Below are 26439 nucleotides of genomic sequence, written 5' to 3' on the forward strand. Positions count from 1 at the left end.
TGGACTTTGGGAAGAAACCCACGCAGACACGGGGAGAACATGCAAACTCCACTCAGAAAGGACCCGGATTGAACCCAGGACCTTCTTGCTGTGAGGCGACAGTGCTACCCACCGAGCCACCGTGGGCATTTGTGCTTATTTAGTCAAAAGAGCATTTGTACTATGGGTACCGATGTTGGTCGGGAACCTCACCTCAGTTGATGTTCCAGTTCATTCCAAAGCTGTTTAGTGGAGCTGAGGTCAGAGCCCTTCAGGCCACTGGAGTTTCTTTAAATCAAGCTCTAAAATAGACTGCTGTTCTGTTTAGGACGTATTGTGATGTTTTTGTGCTCTTCGCATTTTTGTTACACATCAGTTTGATGATGCGAAGACTTGAATGCTCGGTGGGTAGCACTGTCGCCTCACAGTAAGAAGGTCCTGGGTTTGATTCCCAGTTGGAATGGTCGGGGTCCTTTCTGTGTGAAGTTTGCATGTTTTCCCTGTGTCTGCATGGATTTCCTCCGGGAGCACCGGTTTTCTCCCACAGTCCAAAGACGTGCAAGTGAGGTGAATTGTCCATGACTGTTTCACGTTAAAGACTTGAACTAATTAATAATAAACAAGTAATTATCTGCCCTGTCATGAATGTAACCAAAGTGTGTAAAATGACGTTAAAATCCTAATAAAATAAATAAACTTAAACAGAGCTAGCTGCACAAAAGTGCAGTGGGAACATTTATTAATTTTTACTGACTAGTTTATCCTGGTGAGGATCGTAGTGGATCTGGCAACACACAAAAAGCACTGAATGCACAACAGGAGTACAGCTACAGTCCATCAAGGACCAACACACACACACTCACTCACTCACATCTAGGGAACATTTTTAGCAGGCAATCCACCTTCTACATGTTTTTGGTGGTAGAAGGAAATCCACATACAGTGTATCACAAAAGTGAGTACACCCCTCACATTTCTGCAAATATTTCATTATATCTTTTCATGGGACAACACTACATGAAACTTGGATATTACTTAGAGTAGTCAGTGTACAGCTTGTATAGCAGTGTAGATTTACTGTCTTCTGAAAATAACTCAACACACAGCCATTAATGTCTAAATAGCTGGCAACATAAGTGAGTACACCCCACAGTGAACATGTCCAAATTGTGCCCAAATGTGTCGTTGTCCCTCCCTGGTGTCATGTGTCAAGGTCCCAGGTGTAAATGGGGAGCAGGGCTGTTAAATTTGGTGTTTTGGGTACAATTCTCTCATACTGGCCACTGGATATTCAACATGGCACCTCATGGCAAAGAACTCTCTGAGGATGTGAGAAATAGAATTGTTGCTCTGCACAAAGATGGCCTGGGCTATAAGAAGATTGCTAACACCCTGAAACTGAGCTACAGCATGGTGGCCAAGGTCATACAGCGGTTTTCCAGGACAGGTTCCACTCGGAACAGGCTTCGCCAGGGTCGACCAAAGAAGTTGAGTCCACGTGTTCGGCGTCATATCCAGAGGATGGCTTTAAAAAATAGACACATGAGTGCTGCCAGCATTGCTGCAGAGGTTGAAGACGTGGGAGGTCAGCCTGTAAGTGCTCAGACCATACGCTGCACACTGCATCAACTCGGTCTGCATGGTCGTCATCCCAGAAGGAAGCTGACGCACAAGAAAGCCCGCAAATAGTTTGCTGAAAACAAGCAGTCCAAGAACATGGATTACTGGAATGCCCTGTGGTCTGACGAGACCAAGTTAAACTTGTTTGGCTCAGATGGTGTCCAGCATGTGTGGCGGCGCCCTGGTGAGAAGTACCAAGACAGCTGTATCTTGCCTACAGTCAAGCATGGTGGTGGTAGCATCATGGTCTTGGGCTGCATGAGTGTTGCTAGCACTGGGGAGCTGCGGTTCATTGAGGGAAACATGAATTCCAACATGTACTGTGACATTCTGAAACAGAGCATGATCCCCTCCCTTCGAAAACTGGGCCTCATGGCAAATGCTAGGAACAATTCCCACATAAGTTGTTGAGCAAGACATTCTCTGCATCAGGGACTTTCATTTATTTGTGCATTCATTTTCACTAATGTTGAATTCTGGTCATGGTCTTGGGGGGGTCCAAAGCTACCCAGAAACACTGAATGCAAAGCAGAAATGCACCCTAGAGAGAAAGTACACTGTCGAAACCCATGTCGAAACCTCCACAGAAAGTGAACAGAAGTGAGGCTTGAACCCAGGTTCACAGAACCCACCCATGCACCCATGCATTTGAAACAAAGCCGTTCATATTTAGAAAGGTCAACAGTTAAGCTCTGTGTGACAACCTTTAATCTTTTATTTGCTAAATATTTGTGAAATACCCCTGGCGGTTGCATTTATGCAGATATGGAAACAGCATGACTTCCTCTTTCCACGTAATGTCGAAATCAAAAGACCCTGTTAAAAACAGGAACGTTATGCACTGTATGTTTGTGTCTCTAACAACAAAGGTGTGTGAGTGTATGTGTGGGGGAGTTTCCCACTGCAGAACTGAGAGGTTGTGAGTGCTGTAGTGGTAGCACAACCTATTTTCCACTTAGCCCTTTAAAATCGTTCATGCACTGCTGGTTTCACACTTCACAGAAGATCTCGAAATGGTTCTAGTGCTCTCAATCACACATTTCATTTATGCAAAATAAAGTGGGGCAGAGGGGGGTTATACTTAAATACATTGCTTTCAATGTTTTAAACATTACTGCTGGCAAACCCACAATATATGTGGACACCTAACCATGAGTTTGCTTGACATCTCATTCCATAACCATGAGCATTAGTAGTTGCTCGACCTTACGTCTGGAAAGATTTTGGAGTGTGTCAATAGGAGTGTGTTTGTCTGTTCAGTCAAAGATGCATTTTTGAGCTCAGGCACAGGCCTGTAGGTTACAGTTGTTTCTCCACACCCAACTGGTCTGTGTCTTTATGGACAGAAGAACAGTCATAAAAAAGGCGACAGTGTCCAGGGCCAGGGGCTGGTACCGGTCCGTAGGTCATTCATTACCGGGCTGCACAGAAAGAATAAATAATTAGAGATCGCTACAAAAGCAATCAAAACATTGATTCCATTTCCAACATCCTATCTTTGTAAAGCGGGATTTTCTGCAGTGACGGCAACCAAAACAAAGTTACGGAGTAGACTGGAAATAAGGAACACACTTCGGGTGTTATTGTCTCCTATCACCCCTAGGTGGGAGCGTTGCAGTGAAAAAAGCTCAGGGTTTCCAATGATTTTTTATCAGTGGTGAATAATATTGTTATGCACATTGTGATTTTTATTATTCTCGTCATATAATTTTATTTTAATTCCTCTTGCCCCCGTGGCCCGTGGTGCAAAAAAAGTTGGGGGCGCTGGTATAGACAATGTAAAAATGTAAAAATCATGATCACAGATATACCACTGGATGCTAACTCTGAAGAACAATGGCACTGATCTACAATAATACTTACCCGTGAGTTACCAGAGGTACCTTTTAACACCAGCACCAGCAAAGGACCCAGAGCCCAAAAAACATTCCCCATCTCACCAACATATGATCAACAATCAAGCAATTGGTTGAACCTGAAAATACACATCCTGCATAAGGACAAAGGCAAGGTAAATTACAAACGTAGAGTCATTGCGGTCTGTCTGTCATGACCACAGAATGAACCAGCTTCATCAAACACGTCTCTCTCCAAGTAAAAAAAACATATACATATCAAAAAAAGAAAACGTAAAGAAGAAGTGACACCACGTGTGTGAACAGGACACCTGACCATAAGCTTGTTGGACATCCCATTTCAAAACCATGATCATTACTAAGAAGTTGCCAACTCATGTTCTGCTGAAACAGAAGCAGACCTTCTCCAACCTGTTGCCACAACGTTGACAACATATGGTTGACTTTATACTTCTGTTAGCAACAGGTGTGACTGAAACACCTGAACTTCATTCTTAGAGGAAGTGTCCATATATTCTTGGCCAAATAGTGTTTGTAGTATTATATTCACAGGGGCATCTCTGCCACTAACATTGTCAAGGTGGCACTCCCTGTGGGACGCTGTAGCGTAGTGGTTAAGGTACTGGACTAGTAATCAGAAGGTCGCTGGTTCAAGCCCCACCACTGCCAGGTGGCTGCTGTTGAGCCCTTGAGCAAGGCCCTAACCCTCAATTGCTTAGACTGTATACTGTCATAGTTTTATAAGTCGCTTTGGATAAAGGCGTCTGCTAAATGCCGAAAATGTGAATGTCACGCATGCAAATAAAAATCATGCCCTGGTAGATCGTTAATTAAATATAATCTTACACAGTATTTTAATTCTAGCCATTTCAGCTCATACTTCCTGTGACATGTGTCCTATATTTCTCTGAGCTGGCTGATCTGGGATCACTAACAAACTTCTGTATCTGACACACACTGGTCCAACTGGGCCCTGTTTTTAGATCTGATATCTGATACCACTGTGGCTGAAACAAAAGGAAATGACACCAGGTCAGACCGGGTTCGACTTTGTTTTAAGTGAAGGAAATACAAACATGGCATTCAGTAGATCAAAACCAGGAAATACAGGGACTTAATCAACCATACTAAATCAGGAAAAAAATGCTGTGATAAAAAAGCACAGAGCAACACGGGCTGCTCGCTGGTCTAAACTGGTTGTGCTGCCAAATACTGATAATTCAACCAGCATAAACTGGTTCGAAGCACAGACAATGCTGTTCAGGTCAGTGACAAAACAAAGACAAACAAACAAAAATCACAAAAACATAACGAAACTGCATTAACGTGTTCAAAAAACAACACATGCTAAACATCATCAAGATCTGCTGGTCTATGCTGTTTTTTTCAGCAGAGGTTTTTGGCTCTAACTGAACCATAAGTGTAAAACCAACATTGCCCAGCTTAAACCAGTAATAAATCAGTATTTAGCAGCAAAACCCAGCTTGGACGAGCAACAAGAAGATGCTTATCTATATCTATTGCTTTTAACATGGATTTGTTCCCAGCACCTACTTTAGTTTCCCCCTGCCTTGTGTGTGTGCATGTGTGTTTGCATTCCCTCTTTTTTCCAGTGTATTAATTTTCACTGTCCAATGGCTGTTCCTGCTACATTACCTCAACTGTTTCTACAAAATTGGATGCATTACATTTTTCACTAATGTGTGGCTGGAAATCCAGAACCCAGTAAATATAATGTGCGTCCATATACTTTTGTTCATATCGTTTTAAACTAAGTAAATTATTGTTTAAACAGTTCTGCTCACAAATTGGTGGCACTGTAGCAGTGTCGCCTTACAGTGAAAAGGTCCTGGGTTCAGTGAGTAGTTTTGGGTCCTTTCTGTGTGGAGTTTGTATGTTCTTCCCGTGTCCATGTGGGTTTCCTCCAGGTGCTCCGGTTTCCTGCCACAGTCTAAAGACATGCACTCAGGTTAATTGTAGGTGTGTGTGTGTTTGACCTGTGATGGACTGGCAATGGACTTGGTTTTCATTAGTTTGTTTGTTTATTAGGATTTTAATGTCATTTTTACACTTTGGTTACATAGATGACATGAACGGTAGTTACTCATTACACAAGATTCATCAGTTCACAAGGTTATATCAAACACAGTCATGGACAATTTAGTATCTCCAGTTAACCTGACTGCATGTTTTTAGACTGTGGGAGGAAACCGGAGCATCTGGAGGAAACCCATGCAGACATGGGGAGAACATGCAAACTCCACACAGAAAGGACCCGGACCGCCCCACCTGGGGATTGAACCCAGGACCTTCTTGCTGTGAGGCGACAGTGCTACCAGTTTTCATTAGTAAAACCAAGTGTTCAAATTAGTATGTATACAACTCCACCTAGTGACAATACAGTCAAGTTGACATGTACTGACTGTAGACAAATTAGAAAGACCTAAAAAGCTAAAAAAAAAAAAAAAAAAAAGAACAGGTGAATCAGCTGGGTTGGTAATAAGGTGCAACTCTTCCTGATAATATTATATATGAATAAAGCCATGCAGGTTTTATATGAGAGCTATTAAAGAAGGATTAAAAATGTACTGAATGAAATAATGAGACCTGAAGATCAGAACTGGGTGCAAGTTCTCCTCATCCACAAAGTGTCTGTGTGGGTTTCCTCTGAGTACTCCGTTTTTTTCCTACCTACAGAATATACACGCAGAAGGTGGACTGACTGCTCCTATGAGTGAACGAACGAGTAGGTGTGTGGCAGTTTAAATCACACCGGCTTAACTCCTCACAGCTGCATTACCCGTGAGTGTACAACAGAGGGCAGTGTTGGGCAGTGTTGGGCAGTGTTAGGCTGCTTTTACAGTTTGGAACCGTTTGTTTTTGAGAATTAACTTAACTCACATTCGTAAATGTTACATTTTACTGGAAAATGGTTTATAGTTTAATATAAAATCATTTTATCTATGAGAATACATGATTAGCTACATACAAGTAAAACAAAACAATGCCTGAAACCACTTGTTCTCTCAGACTTTTGGTCCTGTCGGGATAATAAATCACTTGGCCCTCTTTCTCTCCCTCAGGATTTTACGATCCGGTTTAAGAGGTCATGTTAGCCGCACACTGGAGACCTCTGAGGTAAAATGAGTCCGTTCGTGATTTGCTTAATGGGAAGACACATCGGAAGAACATGTTCTTGTTTTTACTGAACTCAATTCCAGTTAAACACACATATAGCTTAACTTCTCGTTTTTCTCTCTTGGTTTACATTCAAGGATGTTAATTGGACAGCAGTGTAGTCTGGTCATGTAGAGGACATGATTTATCCTGTACAAGTTGTAAAGTCTGGAGGATTGTAGTTTATAAATGCGTGTATGTGTGTGGACGAACTCTGATCAAAGTGTGACCACTGTTTAAAGACTTAGAAGCTAGTCTGTCTATCTATCTATCTATCTATCTATCTATCTATCTATCTATCTATCTATCTATCTATCCATCTATCCATCCATCCATCCATCCATCCATCCATCCATCCATCCATCCATCTAATCCATCCATCCATCCATCCATCCATCCATCCATCCATCCATCCATCCATCCATCTATCATCTATCCATCCATCCATCCATCAATCCATCCATCCATCCATCCATCATCTATCCATCCATCATCTATCCATCCATCCATCCATCCATCCATCCATCCATCCATCCATCCATCCATCCATCCATCCATCCATCCATCCATTAGTCTATCAGTCTATCTGAGTCTATCTGTCCATCCATCTATGAAACAATGTCCAATAAGTTTAAATCTGTTGTTTGTGCGTGGAACACACATTAAATGTCCAACTGTAACAGCAGAAATAGCTGTGCTATCACTAGCTATCGCTGGAATCCAGGGTTCAAATCAATCCCCAGCATTGCTATGGACCGGTTGAGTGTCTACGTACAGACATGATTGGCTATGCATGGGGCAAGACTGTAATCACAATAATATTATAGATATATACAATATTTAGATATGCTCAGATGCCCCCCCAATTAGCTTTGCATAATGTCATAATCCCATTAGATGTTAATATGGCAGTAATGTTTTAGATCGGCAGGCCCCCTACGCCCGTAAATCCCCCCCCCCCTTCCTCCTTTCTTTATTCAATTCATGGTTACGACCTCGGTCTATGGGCTGGCCGAGGCCTCACGATGGATTGGCATCCTGTCCCGGGTGCGTTTCTGTCCTGGGTGTGTTACTGGACTGTGCTCAGTAATTCCAGGGAAACCAGACCCTCTACAATCCTGCAAAATAAAATGATAATAAAAAAATAATAATGGTAGTAATGTATTAACTCTTCTCTACAGCTTTTCTGTCAGTATTTGTGTTTACCAGGGCTGACTTTAGAAGTCTGTGTATGGACATGGATGAATGGACATGGATGTTTATAGTTTGAAAGGCTCATTGAGGATAAAGAACCAGTATTGTCCTCTTCCCCTAAACTCCCTCTTTTCTTTCTGTCTTGTCCCCTTTCACCTCGTCTCTCTACATCGACCGCCATATTTACAGTCTGACTGATAGATCTGAGATAAAGAGCCTGTGTTACACTTAACTCTGAAAAACATCCAAGCAGGTCAGGAGGGCATGCCGCCGGACTGTGTATAATCCAGATGTAGGCAGGGGAATGTGCTACATTCATCTTATCTTTCTGTGTAACTCTATATTACTTGTACATAGTCTGGACGTTAGTGTCCTAATTTTTTAAGGTTTTCATTTAAATAAATACAAAAATTCAGCGCTCAATTAAAATACACACATCTAATATCAGCAAATTTGTATTTATTTAATTGTTAGGTGTGCTCCCTCTTAAACCAATTTTTTAAATGTCAAGTATTTGTTCTACATTAAATTTCAGACAATTTAGTCTAAATGTCTTTTTTTAATTTTAGCAACAAAACACAAAACCTGACTTTTGTGGTATATTTAATAGTGTTTAGTATTCATTATTTTACTGATATTTCATCTTTTCTGAATTCAGACTCAATATGGAAACACCATATCATGTTGTTGGAACTATTGATTATACCATTTAGTTTGTAAATGTAAAGATAATAGTAGGGGCGCTCAGGTGGTGCAGCGGTAAATTGCACTAGCTCACTACTGCTGTGTTCCATGGTTTAAATACCAAGCAGTGCTACACACATACAGTGGGGTCAAAAAGTATTTAGTCAGCCACTGATTGTGCAAGTTCTCCTACTTAGAAAGATGAGAGAGGTCTGAAATTTTCATCATAGGTACACTTCAACTATGAGAGACAAAATGAGTAAAAAAAATCCAGGAAATCACATTGTAGGATTTTTAAAGAATTTATTCGTAAATTATGGTGGAAAAGAAGTATTTGGTCAATAACCAAATACAGTGTTTCGTTATACTGTACAACCCTGTATTGTATAATGACAATAAAGTTGAATTGAACAAACAAGCAAGATTTCTGGCTCTCACAGACCTGTAACTTCTTCTTTAAGAAGCTCTTCTGTCCTCCACTCGTTACCTGTAAAGATCTCATCCCGTGGGGTCAAAATGATCATGAGAACGGTGAGCAAAAATCCCAGAACTACACGGAGGGACCTGATGAATGACCTGCAGAGAGCTGGGACCAAAGTAACAAAGGCTACCATCAGTAACACACTACGCCGAGAGGGACTCAAATCCTGCAGTGCCAGGCGTGTCCCCCTGCTTAAGCCAGTACATGTCCAGGCCCGTCTGATGTTTGCCAGAGAGCATATGGATGATCCAGAAGAGGATTGGGAGAATATCATGGGGTCAGATGAAACCAAAATGGAACTTTTTGGTAAAATCTCAACTCGTTGTGTTTGGAGGAAGAAGAAAAACCCAAGAACACCATACCTACTGTGAAGCATGGGGGTGGAAACATCATGCTTTGGGGCTGTTTTTCTGCAAAGGGGACAGGACGACTGATCCGTGTTAAGGGAAGAATGAACGGGGCCATGTATCGTGAGATTTTTAGCCAAAACCTCCTTCCATCAGTGAGAGCATTGAAGATGGAACGTGGCTGGGTCTTCCAGCATGACAATGATCCCAAACACACCGCTCGGGCAACGAAGGAGTGGCTCCGTAAAAAGCATTTCAAGGTCCTGGAGTGGCCTAGCCAGTCTCCAGACCTCAACCCCATAGAAAATTTGTGGAGTCCGTGTTGCCCAGCAACAGCCCCAAAACATCACTGCTCTAGAGGAGATCTGCATGGAGGAATGGGCCAAAATACCAGCTACAGTGTGTGCAAACCTGGTGAAGACTTACAGGAAACGTTTGACCTCTGTCATTGCCAACAAAGGTTATGTTACAAAGTATTGATTTTTTTTTCTCATTTTGTCTCTCATAGTTGAAGTGTACCTATGATGAAAATTACAGACCTCTCTCATCTTACTAAGTAGGAGAACTTGCACAATCAGTGGCTGACTAAATACTTTTTGGCCCCACTGTATGTACATAGTCGGGTGTCTTTATACAAACATGATTTGACTATGTCTGTGTGGGGGTGGCTAATGCCCCGTGATGGATTGGCGTCCTGTTTGGAGTTTGTTACTGCATTGTGCCCAGTGATTCTCGGAAACACTGTGACGAACACTGTGACTTTGACCAGGATAGAATGAAATGAAGATAAAGCATTGAATTGTAATTAGGTGAAAAGCAGGGGGGTATTTATGATTAGGTACCCTAACCCACTGACAAGCTCTTATTGTAACACAGCCTCCATATGAACCACTAAGCTAATCATTTTAGAATAGGTTTAGCATAAAATTAACTTTAGACCAGTTTGGCCCTGGAAAACACCATGGTCTCCTAATCAGACTCATCAGAATATAATCTGGCCATAACAAGGACTAATACTCCTCAACCATTAGCCTTTCCTGTAACTAAGTATCTATTGGCAGGTGGTAACACTCTCACTTATTTGTTTCTCTGTTGTTAGGAACCGATCTCACCTCATTTACTGCTCATCAGTCACATTCATGCTGTGGGAGAAGCCTGCTGATTACATGTCTAGTAAAATAAACAGAAACACTTAGAGAAACAAATGTACTTTATTTTTATTGTTAACAAAGTGACTAAGATTAGTTCAGTATTAAAAGATTTTCTTTAAAAGATTTTCTCTGAGATAGCAGATTGTGGCATTTACAATAAGTGCAGGTATATTTATGTTTAGTGTTTATCTGTATTTACATTCTAATGAGCACTGAATTCATTACATAGTGCACAGTCTTATATTACAATAAAGAAAACATACGGACAAAAATATACTTATAGATTGTTTACATTAAGTTTCCTGATGACTTTAATGGCGTAGAAGAATAATATATTGCAATTAAAGCATCCAATATTTCTGTCTGAGGTCCAGTAACAGGCGGCTTATAGAACCAAACGACGTAAGCGTTTTACTGGAGTTAAGCAAGACAATGCAAATTAAAATAATTAAGTCTATACTAAATCTCAAGACACTTTTCAGTTGTCGGAGCTTAGCTGCTTCTCTAGAATGTAAGTCACTGGTGGTGTGTTGTCTTTGGTAGACGTCATATTTCCTTACAGTTCAGCTGATTTAAAAACTGGCATTCAGGATAAAAACATATAAGCTTACAAAACCTAAAAAATATTGTGGATTTCCTAAAAACATTAAAACATACACATGCTGAAAATATACTGCACACACAGCAGCTTAGATTACTGATTTGGTGGTGTAGAAGGTCTTCGTGGCATGGCCTCTTTATTCCGTACTAGTAAATGTGATTAATTATGGCTGGTGACTTTGTCAGTATGAATAGGCTAGTTTGACTGCACCCTTTAGCCACAAGCATCACAGAAGGAAAGTCAAGGAAGCTCCATACTGATCTCAGACAGCAAATTGTAAATTTTCTAAAGTCAGGAATGCCACTTTAGGCCAAAGTCCCAACATCATTTGTAGAAGAACTGTCCATGAATATGTTGTAGGCGGAACAGTGGTTTTCTGCCAAGGACTGGAAGAAAACCCAAACTTTTACTTCATGCTGATGCGTCAAACCAAATCCTAATTCTAAAAAACACTTGCATTAATGATCACATTAGGGATGGACAGTATGGGAGCCAACACTAATATCGTAATGGTGCAATGCTAATAGGTACGGTGGCCTGTAAGTGCAAACACCAGAACTGAAAACACAACCACAGACAGAAAGAATAGGTCCCTACAGAGCATCCCATAGTTGTTGTTGATTAGCTACAACATGCGTCAGTCTGTTCTTAAATAAAGGTTGTTTCCTTTTTGAGATGTTGTAAAGTGTTGTTTTGGTGACATGTTTGAGTTTTCTGGTTTGTTTTGCACTTCAGGGCCACCGTATGTAAGGCACAAAATATGAAGTAATTCAAGTAAAATGTATCAACTCTATATAATTCTGTCACGCCTTGCACATACTCTGTTATTAATGCTATCAGATATTAATACTGTAGACCTATACACTGTCTCTATATAATCATGTGGAGGTTTAAATCCTCCCTCACATGGTCAGGCACACGGTTTCCATCCGGCTGCACTTTCAGAATTAAAAATGCATTCAGTTCCTCATAAGCAAAGACGGTTGGTAAGGCAACATGGTTTGAACCACACACTGTTTTGTTGTCTCTGAGATACAGGGCGCTTGCTTTCTCCCTTCTGCATAAGGTTTGCTTAGCATCGTTGCCTAGTTGTTAAGCCAAAGTTATGCCACTGCATGCCAGTCAGGACCCACAGCTCAAACCAGGCTTGTGGATCGATCTGAACCCGGAGAGTCTCTGCTGCTAAGATGCTGCAGTCCTGTAGGTGGATCACTTTATTCAGCAGAAACACGAGAGCTTTAAATGTTAGGTGAGGCACGTCACCCCCGCGTCCTCCACATGACCGCAGTTAGTTTTACCCCATCCAGAGAACTTGCACTCGTGGATGGTGGGCTCAGTGCCGACACAGGCCACGTCGTCCATCAAAATCTGACCGGTACCTATATAGAGACCGAGAGACACAAAAGAGTTTTATATATATATATATATATATATATATATATATATATATATATATATATATATATATATATATATATATATATATATATATATATATATATATATATATATATATGTCTAATAAATGTTTGTATACACTATATGGATAAAAGTATGTGGACACCTGACCATGAGTTTGTTTGACATAGTATTCCAAAACCATGGGAGCTAATCATGGGAAGTTGCCCAACTCTGTCTACTTTTCTATAACTTTTATAAAATTTAGGTGTGTGTATACACGATTAGCCATAACATTAAAACCACCTCCTTGTTTCTACACTCACTGTCCATTTTATCAGCTCCACTTACCATATAGGAGCACTTTGTAGTTCTACAATTTTTGAATGTAGTCCATCTCTTTCTCTGCATGCTTTGTTAGCCTGCTTTCACCCTGTTCTTTAATGGTCAGGACTCTCCCAGGACCACCACAGAGCAGGTATTATTTAGGTGGTGGATCATTCTCAGTACTGCAGTGACACTGACATGGTGGTGCTGTGTTAGTGTGTGTTGTGCTGGTATGAGTGGATAAGACACAGCAATGCCGCTGGAGTTTTTAAACACCGCACTGTCCCTGCTGAACTGAGAATAGTCCACTAACCAAAAAATATATCCAGCCAACAGCACCCCGTGGGCAGCGTCCTGTGACCACTGATGAAGGTCTAGAAGATGACCAACTCAAACAGCAGCAATAGATGAGCAATCGTCTCTGACTTTACATCTGCAAGGTGGACCGACTAGGTAGGAGTGTCTAATAGAGGGGACAGTGAGTGGACACGGTATTTAAAAACTCCAGCAGCGCTGCTGTGTCTTATCCACTCATACCAGCACAACACACACTAACACACCACCACCATGTCAGTGTCACTGCAGTGCTGAGAATGATCCACCACCTAAATAATACCTGCTCTGTGGTGGTCCTGTGGGGGTCCTGACCATTGGAGAACAGGGTGAAAGCAGGCTAAAAAGGTATGTAGAGAAAAAGATGAACTACAGTCAGTAATTGTAGAACTACAAAGTGCTTCTATATATAGTAAGTGGAGCTGATAAAATGGACAGTGAGTGTGGAAACAAGGAGGTGGTTTTAATGTTATGGCTGATCAGTGTATATATGGGAATGTTTGTGCATACTGTGAAAAAAGTATTTGTGAGGCCTGGCTCACAATCAACATTCCAATTCATCCTGATGGAATAAACAGGAATAAGGTCAGGACTTTTAAACCAAACTCATGAAACCATGTCTTTACTGACCTTGCTTTGTGTACAGGGGCACAGACTTGCTGGAAGCAAAAAGGCCTTCCCCAAACTGGTTCCACACAGTTAAAAGCATATAATTTATTTCATATAACACAAATAAATAACCAGCAGGGAGAATGTAAGAGATGTGGCGCTGTGCTGCTGATTAATCCTGCTGTTCTATAAATCAGAGTTTCTCATAAAGTTCAGAGAAGCAAAAATGACACTGGATGGTTGGATGCAGGCCAGAATGCTCAGTGAAATCAGAAACGCTCACATGTCTGACTTAGGGGGAGAATAATAAGTATAGAGACAAATAGTCTTACAGCAGAACGCTATAAAACCAAACACACACACACACAGTGTGCAGGTGGGAGTTTTTGTATTTATTAGTTGATGTTTCTGTAGTCAAAAGAAACTATTTCCAGACGTGGAGTTCTGGCAGTTTTAATTGATTGCTCCTCGCTGTTGTTTTCTCACATTACTTTTGTACCATTATCTGTGACAAGCAACCCCACATATTTAGTTTCCCTTGTTTACTTGATTACAGTTGAAGTCAAAAGTTTGCATCATCTTGCATCTATTCCAGCCAGAAGCCGTCATGCAAGAACGAAATCTCTGCACCGTAACACCTTTAACACCATAAACACCTTAAAGCCCGACTGCATTTTGCTGCTGATAGAATGGACAAAGAAAAGGTCAGACTTTTATTACTGTTGTCTTTGTCCCCCACACATTTGGTGGTACTTAGATTGCATTGAACCATCTGAACAAATTACTTTCATCTCTAATTCACTGCTTTAAAAGAATGCATACACACACACACACACACACACACACACACACCTATACACACACATTTTATAATGCTGCTGCTCTTCACACTACAGTGTATCACAAAAGTGAGTACACCCCTGACATTTCTGCAAATATTTTATTATATCTTTTCATGGGACAACACTATAGACATGAAACTTGGATATAACTTAGAGTAGTCAGTGTACAACTTGTATAGCAGTGTAGATTTACTGTCTTCTGAAAATAACTCAACACACAGCCATTAATGTCTAAATGGCTGGCAACATAAGTGAGTACACCCCACAGTGAACATGTCCAAATTGTGCCCAAAGTGTCAATATTTTGTGTGACCACCATTATTATCCAGCACTGCCTTAACCCTCCTGGGCATGGAATTCACCAGAGCTGCACAGGTTGCTACTGGAATCCTCTTCCACTCCTCCATGATGACATCACGGAGCTGGTGGATGTTAGACACCTTGAACTCCTCCACCTTCCACTTGAGGATGCGCCACAGGTGCTCAATTGGGTTTAGTCCATCACCTTTACCTTCAGCTTCCTCAGCAAGGCAGTTGTCATCTTGGAGGTTGTGTTTGGGGTCGTTATCCTGTTGGAAAACTGCCATGAGGCCCAGTTTTCGAAGGGAGGGGATCATGCTCTGTTTCAGAATGTCACAGTACATGTTGGAATTCATGTTTCCCTCAATGAACCGCAGCTCCCCAGTGCCAGCAACACTCATGCATCCCAAGACCATGATGCTACCACCACCATGCTTGACTGTAGGCAAGATACAGTTGTCTTGGTACTTCTCACCAGGGCGCCGCCACACATGCTGGACACCATCTGAGCCAAACAAGTTTATCTTGGTCTCGTCAGACCACAGGGCATTCCAGTAATCCATGTTCTTGGACTGCTTGTCTTCAGCAAACTGTTTGTGAGCTTTCTTGTGCGTCAGCTTCCTTCTGGGATGACGACCATGCAGACCGAGTTGATACAGTGTGCGGCGTATGGTCTGAACACTGACAGGCTGACCTCCCACGTCTTCAACCTATGCAGCAATGCTGGCAGCACTCATGTGTCTATTTTTTAAAGCCAACCTCTGGATATGACGCCGAACACGTGGACTCAACTTCTTTGGTCGACCCTGGCGAAGCCTGTTCCGAGTGGAACCTGTCCTGGAAAACCGCTGTATGACCTTGGCCACCATGCTGTAGCTCAGTTTCAGGGTGTTAGCAATCTTCTTATAGCCCAGGCCATCTTTGTGGAGAGCAACAATTCTATTTCTCACATCCTCAGAGAGTTCTTTGCCATGAGGTGCCATGTTGAATATCCAGTGGCCAGTATGAGAGAATTGTACCCAAAACACCAAATTTAACAGCACTGCTCCCCATTTACAACTGGCACCTTGACACATGACACCAGGGAGGGACAACGACACATTTGGGCACAATTTGGACATGTTCACTGTGGGGTGTACTCACTTATGTTGCCAGCTATTTAGACATTAATGGCTGTGTGTTGAGTTATTTTCAGAAGACAGTAAATCTACACTGCTATACAAGCTGTACACTGACTACTCTAAGTTATATCCAAGTTTCATGTCTATAGTGTTGTCCCATGAAAAGATATAATGAAATATTTGCAGAAATGTGAGGGGTGTACTCACTTTTGTGATACACTGTATATATAATAAATAAAAACTGCATTTTAATTGTGAAATGAGCTTTTACAGCCTATTCTGCAGCTCCAGACTGTAGAACTACATGACCAGTCTGACCCTGAATCTCTTCATGATCAGTATGATGGATGTGTAAGTCCTGGAACCAATTGTTAAAGACAATTGTTTCATTTGGTTTTCATTAAACTCTGGAACCTTTTGAACACATCCTTCACCCCCTCCCTGAAACTTAAATTCTCGAAACGCTTCAGCACTTCTCGTTCAATCCCAAAACATGTTGTGTTTCGCAAAACAAGACATTTTGCATCCAAAATGGCTTGAAAACTCTTAATCACATCCAATTTCCAAAATCAAACAATGAGTCAGGCCAACATGGCAACAGAAACGCTCACTGATTTGTCATTGAGAAATATGAAAGTTGCACAGCTACAGTCTCATGGGTTTGATCCTTCCTCTACTTATTGCCTGTTTTGTGTGGGTTTGTTTTGGGTACTCTAGTTTCCTTCCACCTCTACAAACTTGCCATTAATTAAACTGGGCTACTTTACCTCGCCCCTATTAGTGAGTAAGTGTGTTAATGGGAAGGTGTGTAATGCCCAGCGATGAACTGGGACATTTTGCAGAGGTTATTTCCAGTGATTATTTTCTAGGGGGTTCAGGACCCACCAAAACCCTTATCAGAATGAAGATGAATAAATGACAGTAATTATCACATTGGATCCCATTTTAATATATCAACAGTGTATGTCAGACCAAGGTTTGAAACCCTGGGTTACGACCCTTAGGTGTGTCGCGAGCCGAAAAAATGGGTCGCAGAGTAAAATAATAATAATTAAATAAGCTTGTACGCGGATGCCACCTTTGTGGATGCTTTATGTTACATCTTGTAAACCAGCAGAGAGAGTGAGATGCATGGCTTGTGTTGCCTGGCTTGCATCAAAAAAAATTATGGACAAAATGTGGGTCGCTTGAAAAAAAGTTTGAAAAACCCTGTTACATTATATACACACTCACTGAGCACTCTGGAAGGTCCTGTTAAAAATAAAAATGGTTGCTGGAAAAGAAAATATTGGAAATTGTTTTGGTTGGTCCATATGTACTACATCATGAGGTAAATGACCATACGAGTTGCTACGAGTGATTTTTTAATGTAAATGTGCTTTTTGGCAAAAAAACCCACTAAATTTTTTAATAGTATTTTATGATGTTTGGAGGATTTTGAAAGAAAGTGTGCTTAAGGACCCTTCATTAATAAGTTAATCGTAATGGATAAGATAAGATGAGGTAACCATCATATACAATGTGACAAACTGTGTTACTGCATCCATCACACATCTTACTGTACAATCTTACTTTAAAACATATCTGTATATAAATGTTCTAGCAATTTACTATTTTTTCTATTAACAAAATGTACACATTCACAGTATAGAGCAGAATCCTATTCACGAGAGCGTAAAAATCTAAATTCATATTCTAGTGACTTTAAAAACCCTACTCACACCCTTGAATGCAATATTTCATTCATCCCTGGACAAAAATTCTAGGCTTCAAAATGAGTTTTGGGTGAATTGATGGAAATCACCCAGAGAAGCGAGTACAGCCTGCAGAGGGTCCAATCACAGTAAATATCAAAGTCCTCTAAACTCTGATCAGAACAATATTGAGTTCATGTAGATGAATTATGATTCCTGGAGGGCTTACAAACATACGTGTCTATTTTTAGAGAGAAGCAGCTGTTTTGATTAATGTTTCATTATCCATTGTTGTTTTTAAAAGAGGGTGGATTTCTGGAGGATGAGGTCAGAGTACTTCATTATGAACGGCTGGATTCATTATGGAAGCAGCTTCATACGTTTTCTATAAAGGTCTTGATTTTCCATGAAAAAACATTGTAATCATCTTTCATGTTACCATTATTGGAATCATATGTGCATGTACACTGTTGGATTTCAATGTTAAATGAAGGTAAAGGTGCATAAAACAGGAACATGTGTGTGATATACAATCAGCTCCAGATTTATCCGCTCTTTCGGGAATAAGAAGGAAAATTTGGAAAAAAATTATTCCAAAAGAGAGAGAGAGAGGGAATTCTAACCACCCCAATTTAGTTTTAAACCACATGTGTAACAATTATTGATTCCACTTGCATTTAGTACTTTGTGTAACCTTGCTCTGCCAAAATAAAATTCATCTCCTGTAATGTTTAATAAGCTGAGAAAGTCCAGAGCAAGAAATCTAAGAGCAATTCTTAATTTAGAAACTCCTCAGCATCTCCAAAGACTCCTGGGAACTAAAGTTTTAGTGACATTTATTGCTGGGGCTAGGGTTAGGAGACTGGGATGACCATGGCAAAAGCGTGATTATGCTGTGATCAAATTATTTTTATATGGATTTGATTATATATTACTAGATGGTCCAAACAAAGAGCGGTTGGGAGCATGGGGCTGGTATTTTGTTCGAAATGTACCAGTTTTGTTACAGCAAATGTCTATTTTATCATGTTTTTTCGCCAAGAACAACCAGTTAAGAGTTCCTATCCACTGACAAAATGTTACAATTGTTTAAAATGGAAGCTTTAGTTATTTTATCATCTATAAAGGGGTGCTAGTTCATCAAAAAGGCCATTCTTATAACTTGGTTAAAATAAAATTGATTTTAACCAAGGGTGCCAACAGTCCTTGAGCTGACTGAGTGTATCTACATTCATCATCTCGTATCACAGAATCTTTAAAGAAAGTGTGTATGGCTCATTCCAAATAATTTGGCAGAAGTGATTTAAAGAGCATCTTAGGGATTCTGGCTGCAGTGAGATTAATGAGCTTCTTGAGACTCGTTGCTCTCCGATTGTCTTTCTCTCTCTTCTGTCTCCCTCTATTACTCTCATCCTCACAGCTACCAACATCTGTAAGCTTTTATAAGATCAGACGCTCTCAAAATCACTGGGCTTGCCAGGATTCCATTTCTCCTTCAGAGGTGGAAAAAAGTGAGTGTTAACTCATAGACACTTGCTCGAATGCAGACACCTACCATGGATTTAGCACCGATCACCTTTTAATGTAAAACTATTGTGAAGTAAAATCATCGGAGATGTCAGAGTCCGGGTCCTGACATTTTGTGAAACCAGTGTAGTTTTTGAGAACCACACTTTCCAGCATCCCAGTTCTACTGAGCAATCATTGTTGTCAGCTGTGAGGACGATTTAAAGCCAGGCTGGTACTGCAGCTTTGTGCTGAGTCTGTGTATGTTGCATGATGAAGCTGTTGAGGTAGTTGGTTGGCCGGTTTGGTACAATTTACCTTGTCAGTTCAAGAGTAAAACAAAAAAGTTATATTTTAGTGAAAAGAATTGATCAGTATTGTCTGATTGAGCTCCTTGTTGTGCCATTCTTTTACCTCTCCTGGATCAATCAGTGTTGTCATTTTTCCGAGGGCTGATCACGAATAGCTGTGGTTTGTCTGTGGTTATTTTCATTAGAACATCATCCAGCTGTTTACCTCAGGCTGCAGAGCTTTAGGCTCCAACACCCTACAGAGTTTGTTCCATCCCCGCTCTGGTGGGTTGAATTTGTGTTATTTTTTGCATTAGTCAGGCGCTAAGTGAGCCGATTATTATTTATTTTTGACTTTTTTGTTTAATAAATGGTTCAGAGCACTGAACTTGGGTCCAGATTATTTCGGTGATGAGCCCACTACAGTAGCATTAGCATTTTATTTCTCACTCTGAGCAAGAATTCCATCTCAAACTTTAAAATAAAAGCACCACTCCATTATTCCTTCTCTACTAGGCACTGTACCAATACCAATACTTATCAATAACCAGAGCACCAACATAGTTCATTTATATATATAAAAGGTTCTACAATGTTATAAAATTTGTGATGTATACCACAAGTCCTTTCTGGAATTTCTCTTTGAATCAGTGATTATTATTATATCACAACACAAAAACGGATGATTACTACAAGGAGTCTCCAGATAAAACCTTATTCATGTCAATAGTGACATATTGTACAAATATAATCACTGCAAAAACAAACGTACCCAGTAAGACTGGACAAAACATCCAGATTATTAAGACACTTGTTAAAGTGATGTGTCTGCATTGGCCTGTTTGTAGCCACGGTTATTCATGACTGCTGAAATAAGAGGAAACCATGCCAGTAGCCATGCCAGGAAAGTGTGTGACTTCATTGCCGGTGCTGTTAGCTGAGATCTGATCAGCTGGCCAACTCACTTTTCCACAACACATTTGTGGTTTTAAAATAAGTGGCTTTAGAAAATGTAAAAAATCATGTTTGCAGTAAAAAAAAACATAAGATGCAACTGATTAAATTTACTACTAAAGTGGTATTAAATATACAGACACACTCTGGTAAACGATAATCCCAAAAACCTGATATGACCAGCCAAAGCATCAAAAAGTACTTGTATTTTATGTTGGGGGGGGGGGGGGGGGGGGGTAGATGTTAATCTATCAGCTGTGCCAATGTGCTGCCCTATCTATCACTGTGTAATAATGTAAGGGAGGATTTGTTGTAAGTAAGTAAGTGTGTGTCTTGCCTTGTCCGAATCGGCCGGTTTTGTGGACCTCCTGTGCTCCACGGAAGCCCAGCATCCTGCACACTACATCTCCATCCTTCTTATCCCAGACGTCATCACACACTGTCCCCCAGCGGCCCTCGTTGTACACCTCCACCCGGCCCTCGTGAGGCCCCGAACCATTCACCAAGCGCACCAGGATGTCTTGCACTGAAACACACACAGAGTGATCTGGTAAAGTCCTTATGTAACATTTTGTAATATATTTATGTTTTAGGAAGAAATAGTGTTCAAAGATCAATCAAATTAATTTTGTAAAAAGGTAAATGCCCCATTAACCTGTAACCTCTATTAATTTATTAACCATTTCCTTTATCAGTAAAGAATGCAATTAAACATAAAAGATATTGCTCAAATTACCCCGGACTTTGTCTGGTCACTACGAAACTTGTTTCTGTTTCTTATTATTAGTTTTATATCTTGCTTTGTATTTTGCTAGGTAACCTAATCGCTCCTCAGCTTCATGTTCCAGGTACAGATAACCTTACATTGTTTTTAAGAACTTATAATAGAGAGTAAAATTAATTATTATCCAAAAAGTCATTAATATTTATAGATTATACTGTAGATTCTGTAATGAAAATAAAGGAAAAATAATGTTCCCATTATGTTTGCTTAGACATGAATAACAAACTAAAGAATCAACTAATGTACAACTACTTTAAATCATTTTAATTCCTCTTATGGTTTTAATCTACGTATATCATTTGGTTTACCTGAAACGAACCTGGTCAGTATTAGACAGCATTAGATTCCTTCTCCGGTTTGTACAACCTACTTATAGATCTGTGTCATGTTATTTATTTGTTTAAGAAATGCTATCTGGAAAATAAAAAGCTCGTCCAGCTGGGACACATTAGTCTCAATTTCTTCCACACAGTCTGATGAAGGTCAGTTAATAAGAGTCTGTATGAGAATATTAATATTGCTGAATTATGGTGTCATCAGTGGGTATTATTTTTCATCAGGAGATTACCGGTGTGTCCATGAGAGAGAATCTGCATAATCTCTGTAATCTTCACAAGGTTTTGTTTACAAAAATACAGAATTACCAGAGAAGGACGTGGGACGTATGAATGTTGTGGAGTGTTCACCCAGAGCTGGACGAACATTTCCTAAATGTGTAACAGATGCTGGGTAATTCTTGAAAGCAGAACGCAGCCCTTTTTCTTCTGATTAAAGCAATATGTGACCCAAGCCCTTAAGTGTGGGTTAGATCATTGTAATGTGGACATGTGGTCAATTGTGGTGGCATGCTTTGAAGTGAAAACAATTATCATCATATTTTCTTACATTTTGTCCTAGCCGTTGTGTTCACTTCCTGCTTTCGACACATTTAACTTGTCAGAACATCATGCTGCCCAGGTTGTACCGTGTTTTTCATTGTAAAATCTGGACACTAACAGTTTTAGAAAGCAGATTCAGCTCTTGATAAACAAGAAAAAGTGGAGAAGCCTTAATGCGTGGGGTCTGGTTGATGCAGATCCACTCTTATCTGTGATGCTTTGTAAACAGGACAAGGTATTTAAAATTCTGAGAAAGCCTACAGTCACTCAACCAGTAAGAGCATCATTGGTTCCTCTTCACATTTATCTTTTAAGTGACTTTGACGTACCCTTTTTATTCAAGATTTTAACCAAGATCAAAACCAAACAATGAGCTGGTCAGATTTACAGACATGGTGCAATACAACTACTACAATACTACTATACACCGATCAACCATAACATTAAAACCACCTCCTTGTTTCAACACACATTGTTAATTTGATCAGCTCCACTTACCATATAGAAGCACTTTGTAGTTCTACAATTACTGACTGTAGTCCATCTGTTTCTCTGCATGCTTTGTTAGCCCCCTTTCATGCTGTTCTTCAATGGTCAGGACTCCCAGGACCACCACAGAGCAGGTATTATTTAGGTGGTGGATCATTCTCAGCACTGCAGTGACACTGACATGGTGGTGGTGTGTTAGTGTGTGTTGTGCTGGTATGAGTGGATAAGACACAGAAATGCTGATAAAGTTTTTAAACACCTCACTGTCACTGCTAGACTGAGAATAGTCCACCAACCAAAAATATCCAGCCAGCAGCGCCCTGTGGGCAGCGTCCTGTGACCACTGATGAAGGTCTAGAAGATGACCAACTCAAACAGCAGCAATAGATGAGTGATCGTCTCTGACTTTACATCTACAAGGTGGACCAACTAGGTAGGAGTGTCTAATAGAGTGGACAGTGATTGGACATGGTATTTAAAAACTCCAGCAGCGCTGCTGTGTCTGATCCACTCATACCAGCACAACACACACTAACACACCACCACCATGTCAGTGTCACTGCAGTGCTGAGAATGATCCACCACCTAAATAATACCTACTCTGTGGTGGTCCTGGGAGAGTCCTGACCATTGAAGAACAGGGTGAAAGCAGGCTAACAAAGCATGCAGAAAAACAGATAAACTACAGTCAGTAATTGTAGAACTACAACGTGCTTCTATATGGTAAGTGGAGCTGATAAAATGGACAGTGAGTGTAGAAACAAGGAGGTGGTTTTAATGTTATGGTTGAATGGTGTATATGCTAACAAATAATGCAGAGGCCTAGAAACCTGAGATTTAAGCTCCTATGAAGTAGAAGCAGGATCCCAATGAAAATGAGAGCACACAAGTCATCAGTTAACCCAAAATTAATACATGAGTGCAAGTCAACCTGTGCAAATTTCATTTCACACACTAGAAATGAAATCTGTGTTTTTATATTAGACACAGTCTCTCCTGCTGTGAAGTACTTTGTCTAATTTATGAACATATCATGTTACAAGGTATACACAACTCTCTACTGGGACTCTCTACAGTCCTTAAAGAGAAACCGTCCTACTGATATAACAAACGGCTCAGACAGACCTTTAAATTTGACCTCTGACTGCTAGACACATATTCATCCTAGATTAAGGTATTGGATGAATCTTTTCTGTTTTTTATTAAAGCAATAATTCTGTGTATGGAAACAGACAGATTTCTGCCAGAGCTAAAACTAAACCCTCAAAAAGACCTTCAAAACTGAGTGCAAAAGTGGTGATTTGGTCCACAAAGTTGAGTATAAAGAAGTCAGATGTGATAGTTCCCCAGTGACATGCTGAATGTGAAAAAGATTCTCAATAAGCATCAGCTGTACAGAAATTGCAATTTAAATGCATAAGTGAGATTGAGTTTTTATAGCCGAGCAGATCAATATGCACGATGCCAAGTGTTGGCTGATGTGTAAAACACACCACCATTCCACACTGTGTTAATACATCATCTAGAGGGCTGATTCACTCAGCACCATTTGACGATCTGAATAGTTTTTAGTTTCGTAACATGACTTTAGTTGGCTACCATAGTGACAACTGTAAAATGAGGCGAAGAAGGGCTGTTATTAAATGTTATGGGCTGAGTGAGGTCCAATAAAATGGTTGATGGAGTTCAGTGAAGAAGAGCACTGACCTCAAACTCATCCATTTCCTTTGGGATGAAATAAAACTCCAACTGTGAGCCAGGCCTTATTGTGCAACATCATTGGCTATCCTCAGTGCTGCCTTGACGGCAATGTTTCAAAGTAGTGACAGTGCTCCTCCTAATAAAACCCTTGTACAAAATGAGAAGGGTTTGGACATGAATCCACTGGTGAGTCTGGCTTGATGTGGGCTTTGAGAGCTGGTGCACTGATAAGCACAAGTTTAAACCCCAAACCAAGGCGTGTAAAACACAGGGTTTCTATTTATTGCAAAAGGAAGCATATAGATATGGCACACCAAAACCCTGAAGTCAAAGCTCCATCCTCTTCTCCAGCCAGTAATGAGCAAATACTACAGAGGTTGGTGGAAAACCCCGATTACCTCATCACCACCCTCCATCCAAAAAGCTTTTCTGACCTTTAATCATCAAACAAGCGTAGTTACCATTAAAAAGGTCTCATCATGACTTGATATTACTTGATGAGTGAAAGGAAATGTGGCCTTGCACATAAATGAGCAAGTGTGCAATTTGGAACAGAGTTGTTTCAGTGAGGGCAGAATAAATCCAGTAGGTGAGGGATCACCTGGTCATTCTGGATTCTTGTTAAAGAAAATTAAAGCTTTAGCAAATTCTCACATTCCTTACAGATCAGTACTGGTTAACAGCTGCTGAGGTGACTGGCCTGTTTGGACCATTCTGTTTTGCTTGTGTGACATGTCTTAACCTTTTTGCTTTTTTAACCTTCAAAATCCTTCACAGTCTTTTTGTAAGAGCGGATTAAAGCTACTTGGAAACACGTTTTGCTACTAGAGATGCTTCATCATGGCTGGGATTCTTTTCTGGTGAATTAAAGGAAAATCCTTTTCTTGCGTAGATTCCATTACAGCATCCCACTTCAGTCCAGATGACAGTGATCAGTGCCAAAGCAACCACTAAATAACTTAATAAATGTTCATTCTAACCGACCAACCAATTTAAAACACAGTGTATATCTCCTAAATCTCATGTGGAATAAAGCCAGAGTATGTGTGGGTGTTTTGTAAAAGCAGTAATACTGCAGATTACAATTGCTCTGCCAACCTAAACCCACATGCCCATCTCCTAGCAGACTGGGTTAATAACATAGCTTTGTTAGACAGACCCACACAAAGGGCAAATTTTATGCAATCATGACAATAAGACATTACTATGCACAGCAAAACTCCTCTGAGACTGTGCTGGACCAGGAAACATTAAACTTGTAGTCCAGCAAGAACAGGAATACACCCTGGAGAGGGTTTCAATCCACCTTAAGACATTACATTCAGTCATGTATTTGCTCATCAGAGGAGCCAATTTACCTATGGGAATGTTTTTTTATAAACACCAGAGTACCCGAAGTAAATCCTTGAGGACACAGAGAACATATGCAAAATATACAGAACTGGAACAAGACAGAAGGATGGAACCCAGACCTTTCACAGACTTTTGAAGCAGTGCAGCACCAACACTAACTGTTGTGCTACCCCACTACAGCTGGAATCTAATTGGAGCCTGTAATAATCACGGAATGAGCTAAACTCTTTCTTTGCTGGTATAAATTCCTGTGGTGTAATTTAATTAGACTAATTCCCTCATTGCCAGGGTAGTTTTACCAAAATCACAAAATCAAGTTGTTTCCAGCTGAATCGATGTCATTCCACTGCACTTTCATCATTAATAGCTGTGTTGTTTACATCAGGTAAGAGTCGACTTTCAGTGGAAAAACCCTTCGACACAGTGCTGATGGTACAAAACCACACTGTCACATGAGTGGCTCAGTGACAGAGAACTAACGCTGGAGCCCAGAAACAGACAGAGCTTTTTAAATACAAAATTTAAATAACAGGACTCGCACTGTGGCCTGACCATGAGCTTGTTTTACATCACATTTCAAAACAACCTTCATTCTTCTGGGAACACTTTTTACATAATTTGGACTGTGTCTATGAGTGTTTGTGTCCATTCAGTCAAAACTGCAATTACTATTTGCTGAATATCCCACAATAGTACCCCAATAATAAAAATACCCAGAGAACTGAATGAACACATCTATGACCCAGTCCGAACACACACAGTACTGTGTT

General features: G+C 40.4%; 1 protein-coding gene across 1 annotated transcript in view; it reads right to left on the reverse strand.

Moving 5' to 3' along the window:
- Window positions 1-10590: 10590 nt before the first annotated feature.
- The window catches only part of scara5 (scavenger receptor class A, member 5 (putative)), a 61313-nt gene continuing 45464 nt past the window's right edge, over window positions 10591-26439 (reverse strand). The window contains exons 9-10 of the mRNA XM_063001821.1: window positions 20802-20990; window positions 10591-12469 (exon numbers count right to left, since the gene is read on the reverse strand). Coding sequence (XP_062857891.1) covers window positions 12336-12469; window positions 20802-20990 — 323 coding nt within the window. The 3' untranslated portion in view covers window positions 10591-12335. The remainder of the gene's footprint in view (window positions 12470-20801; window positions 20991-26439) is intronic.

The sequence above is a fragment of the Trichomycterus rosablanca genome, chromosome 9 (genome assembly GCF_030014385.1).
Source record: "Trichomycterus rosablanca isolate fTriRos1 chromosome 9, fTriRos1.hap1, whole genome shotgun sequence".
Lineage (NCBI taxonomy): Eukaryota > Metazoa > Chordata > Actinopteri > Siluriformes > Trichomycteridae > Trichomycterus > Trichomycterus rosablanca.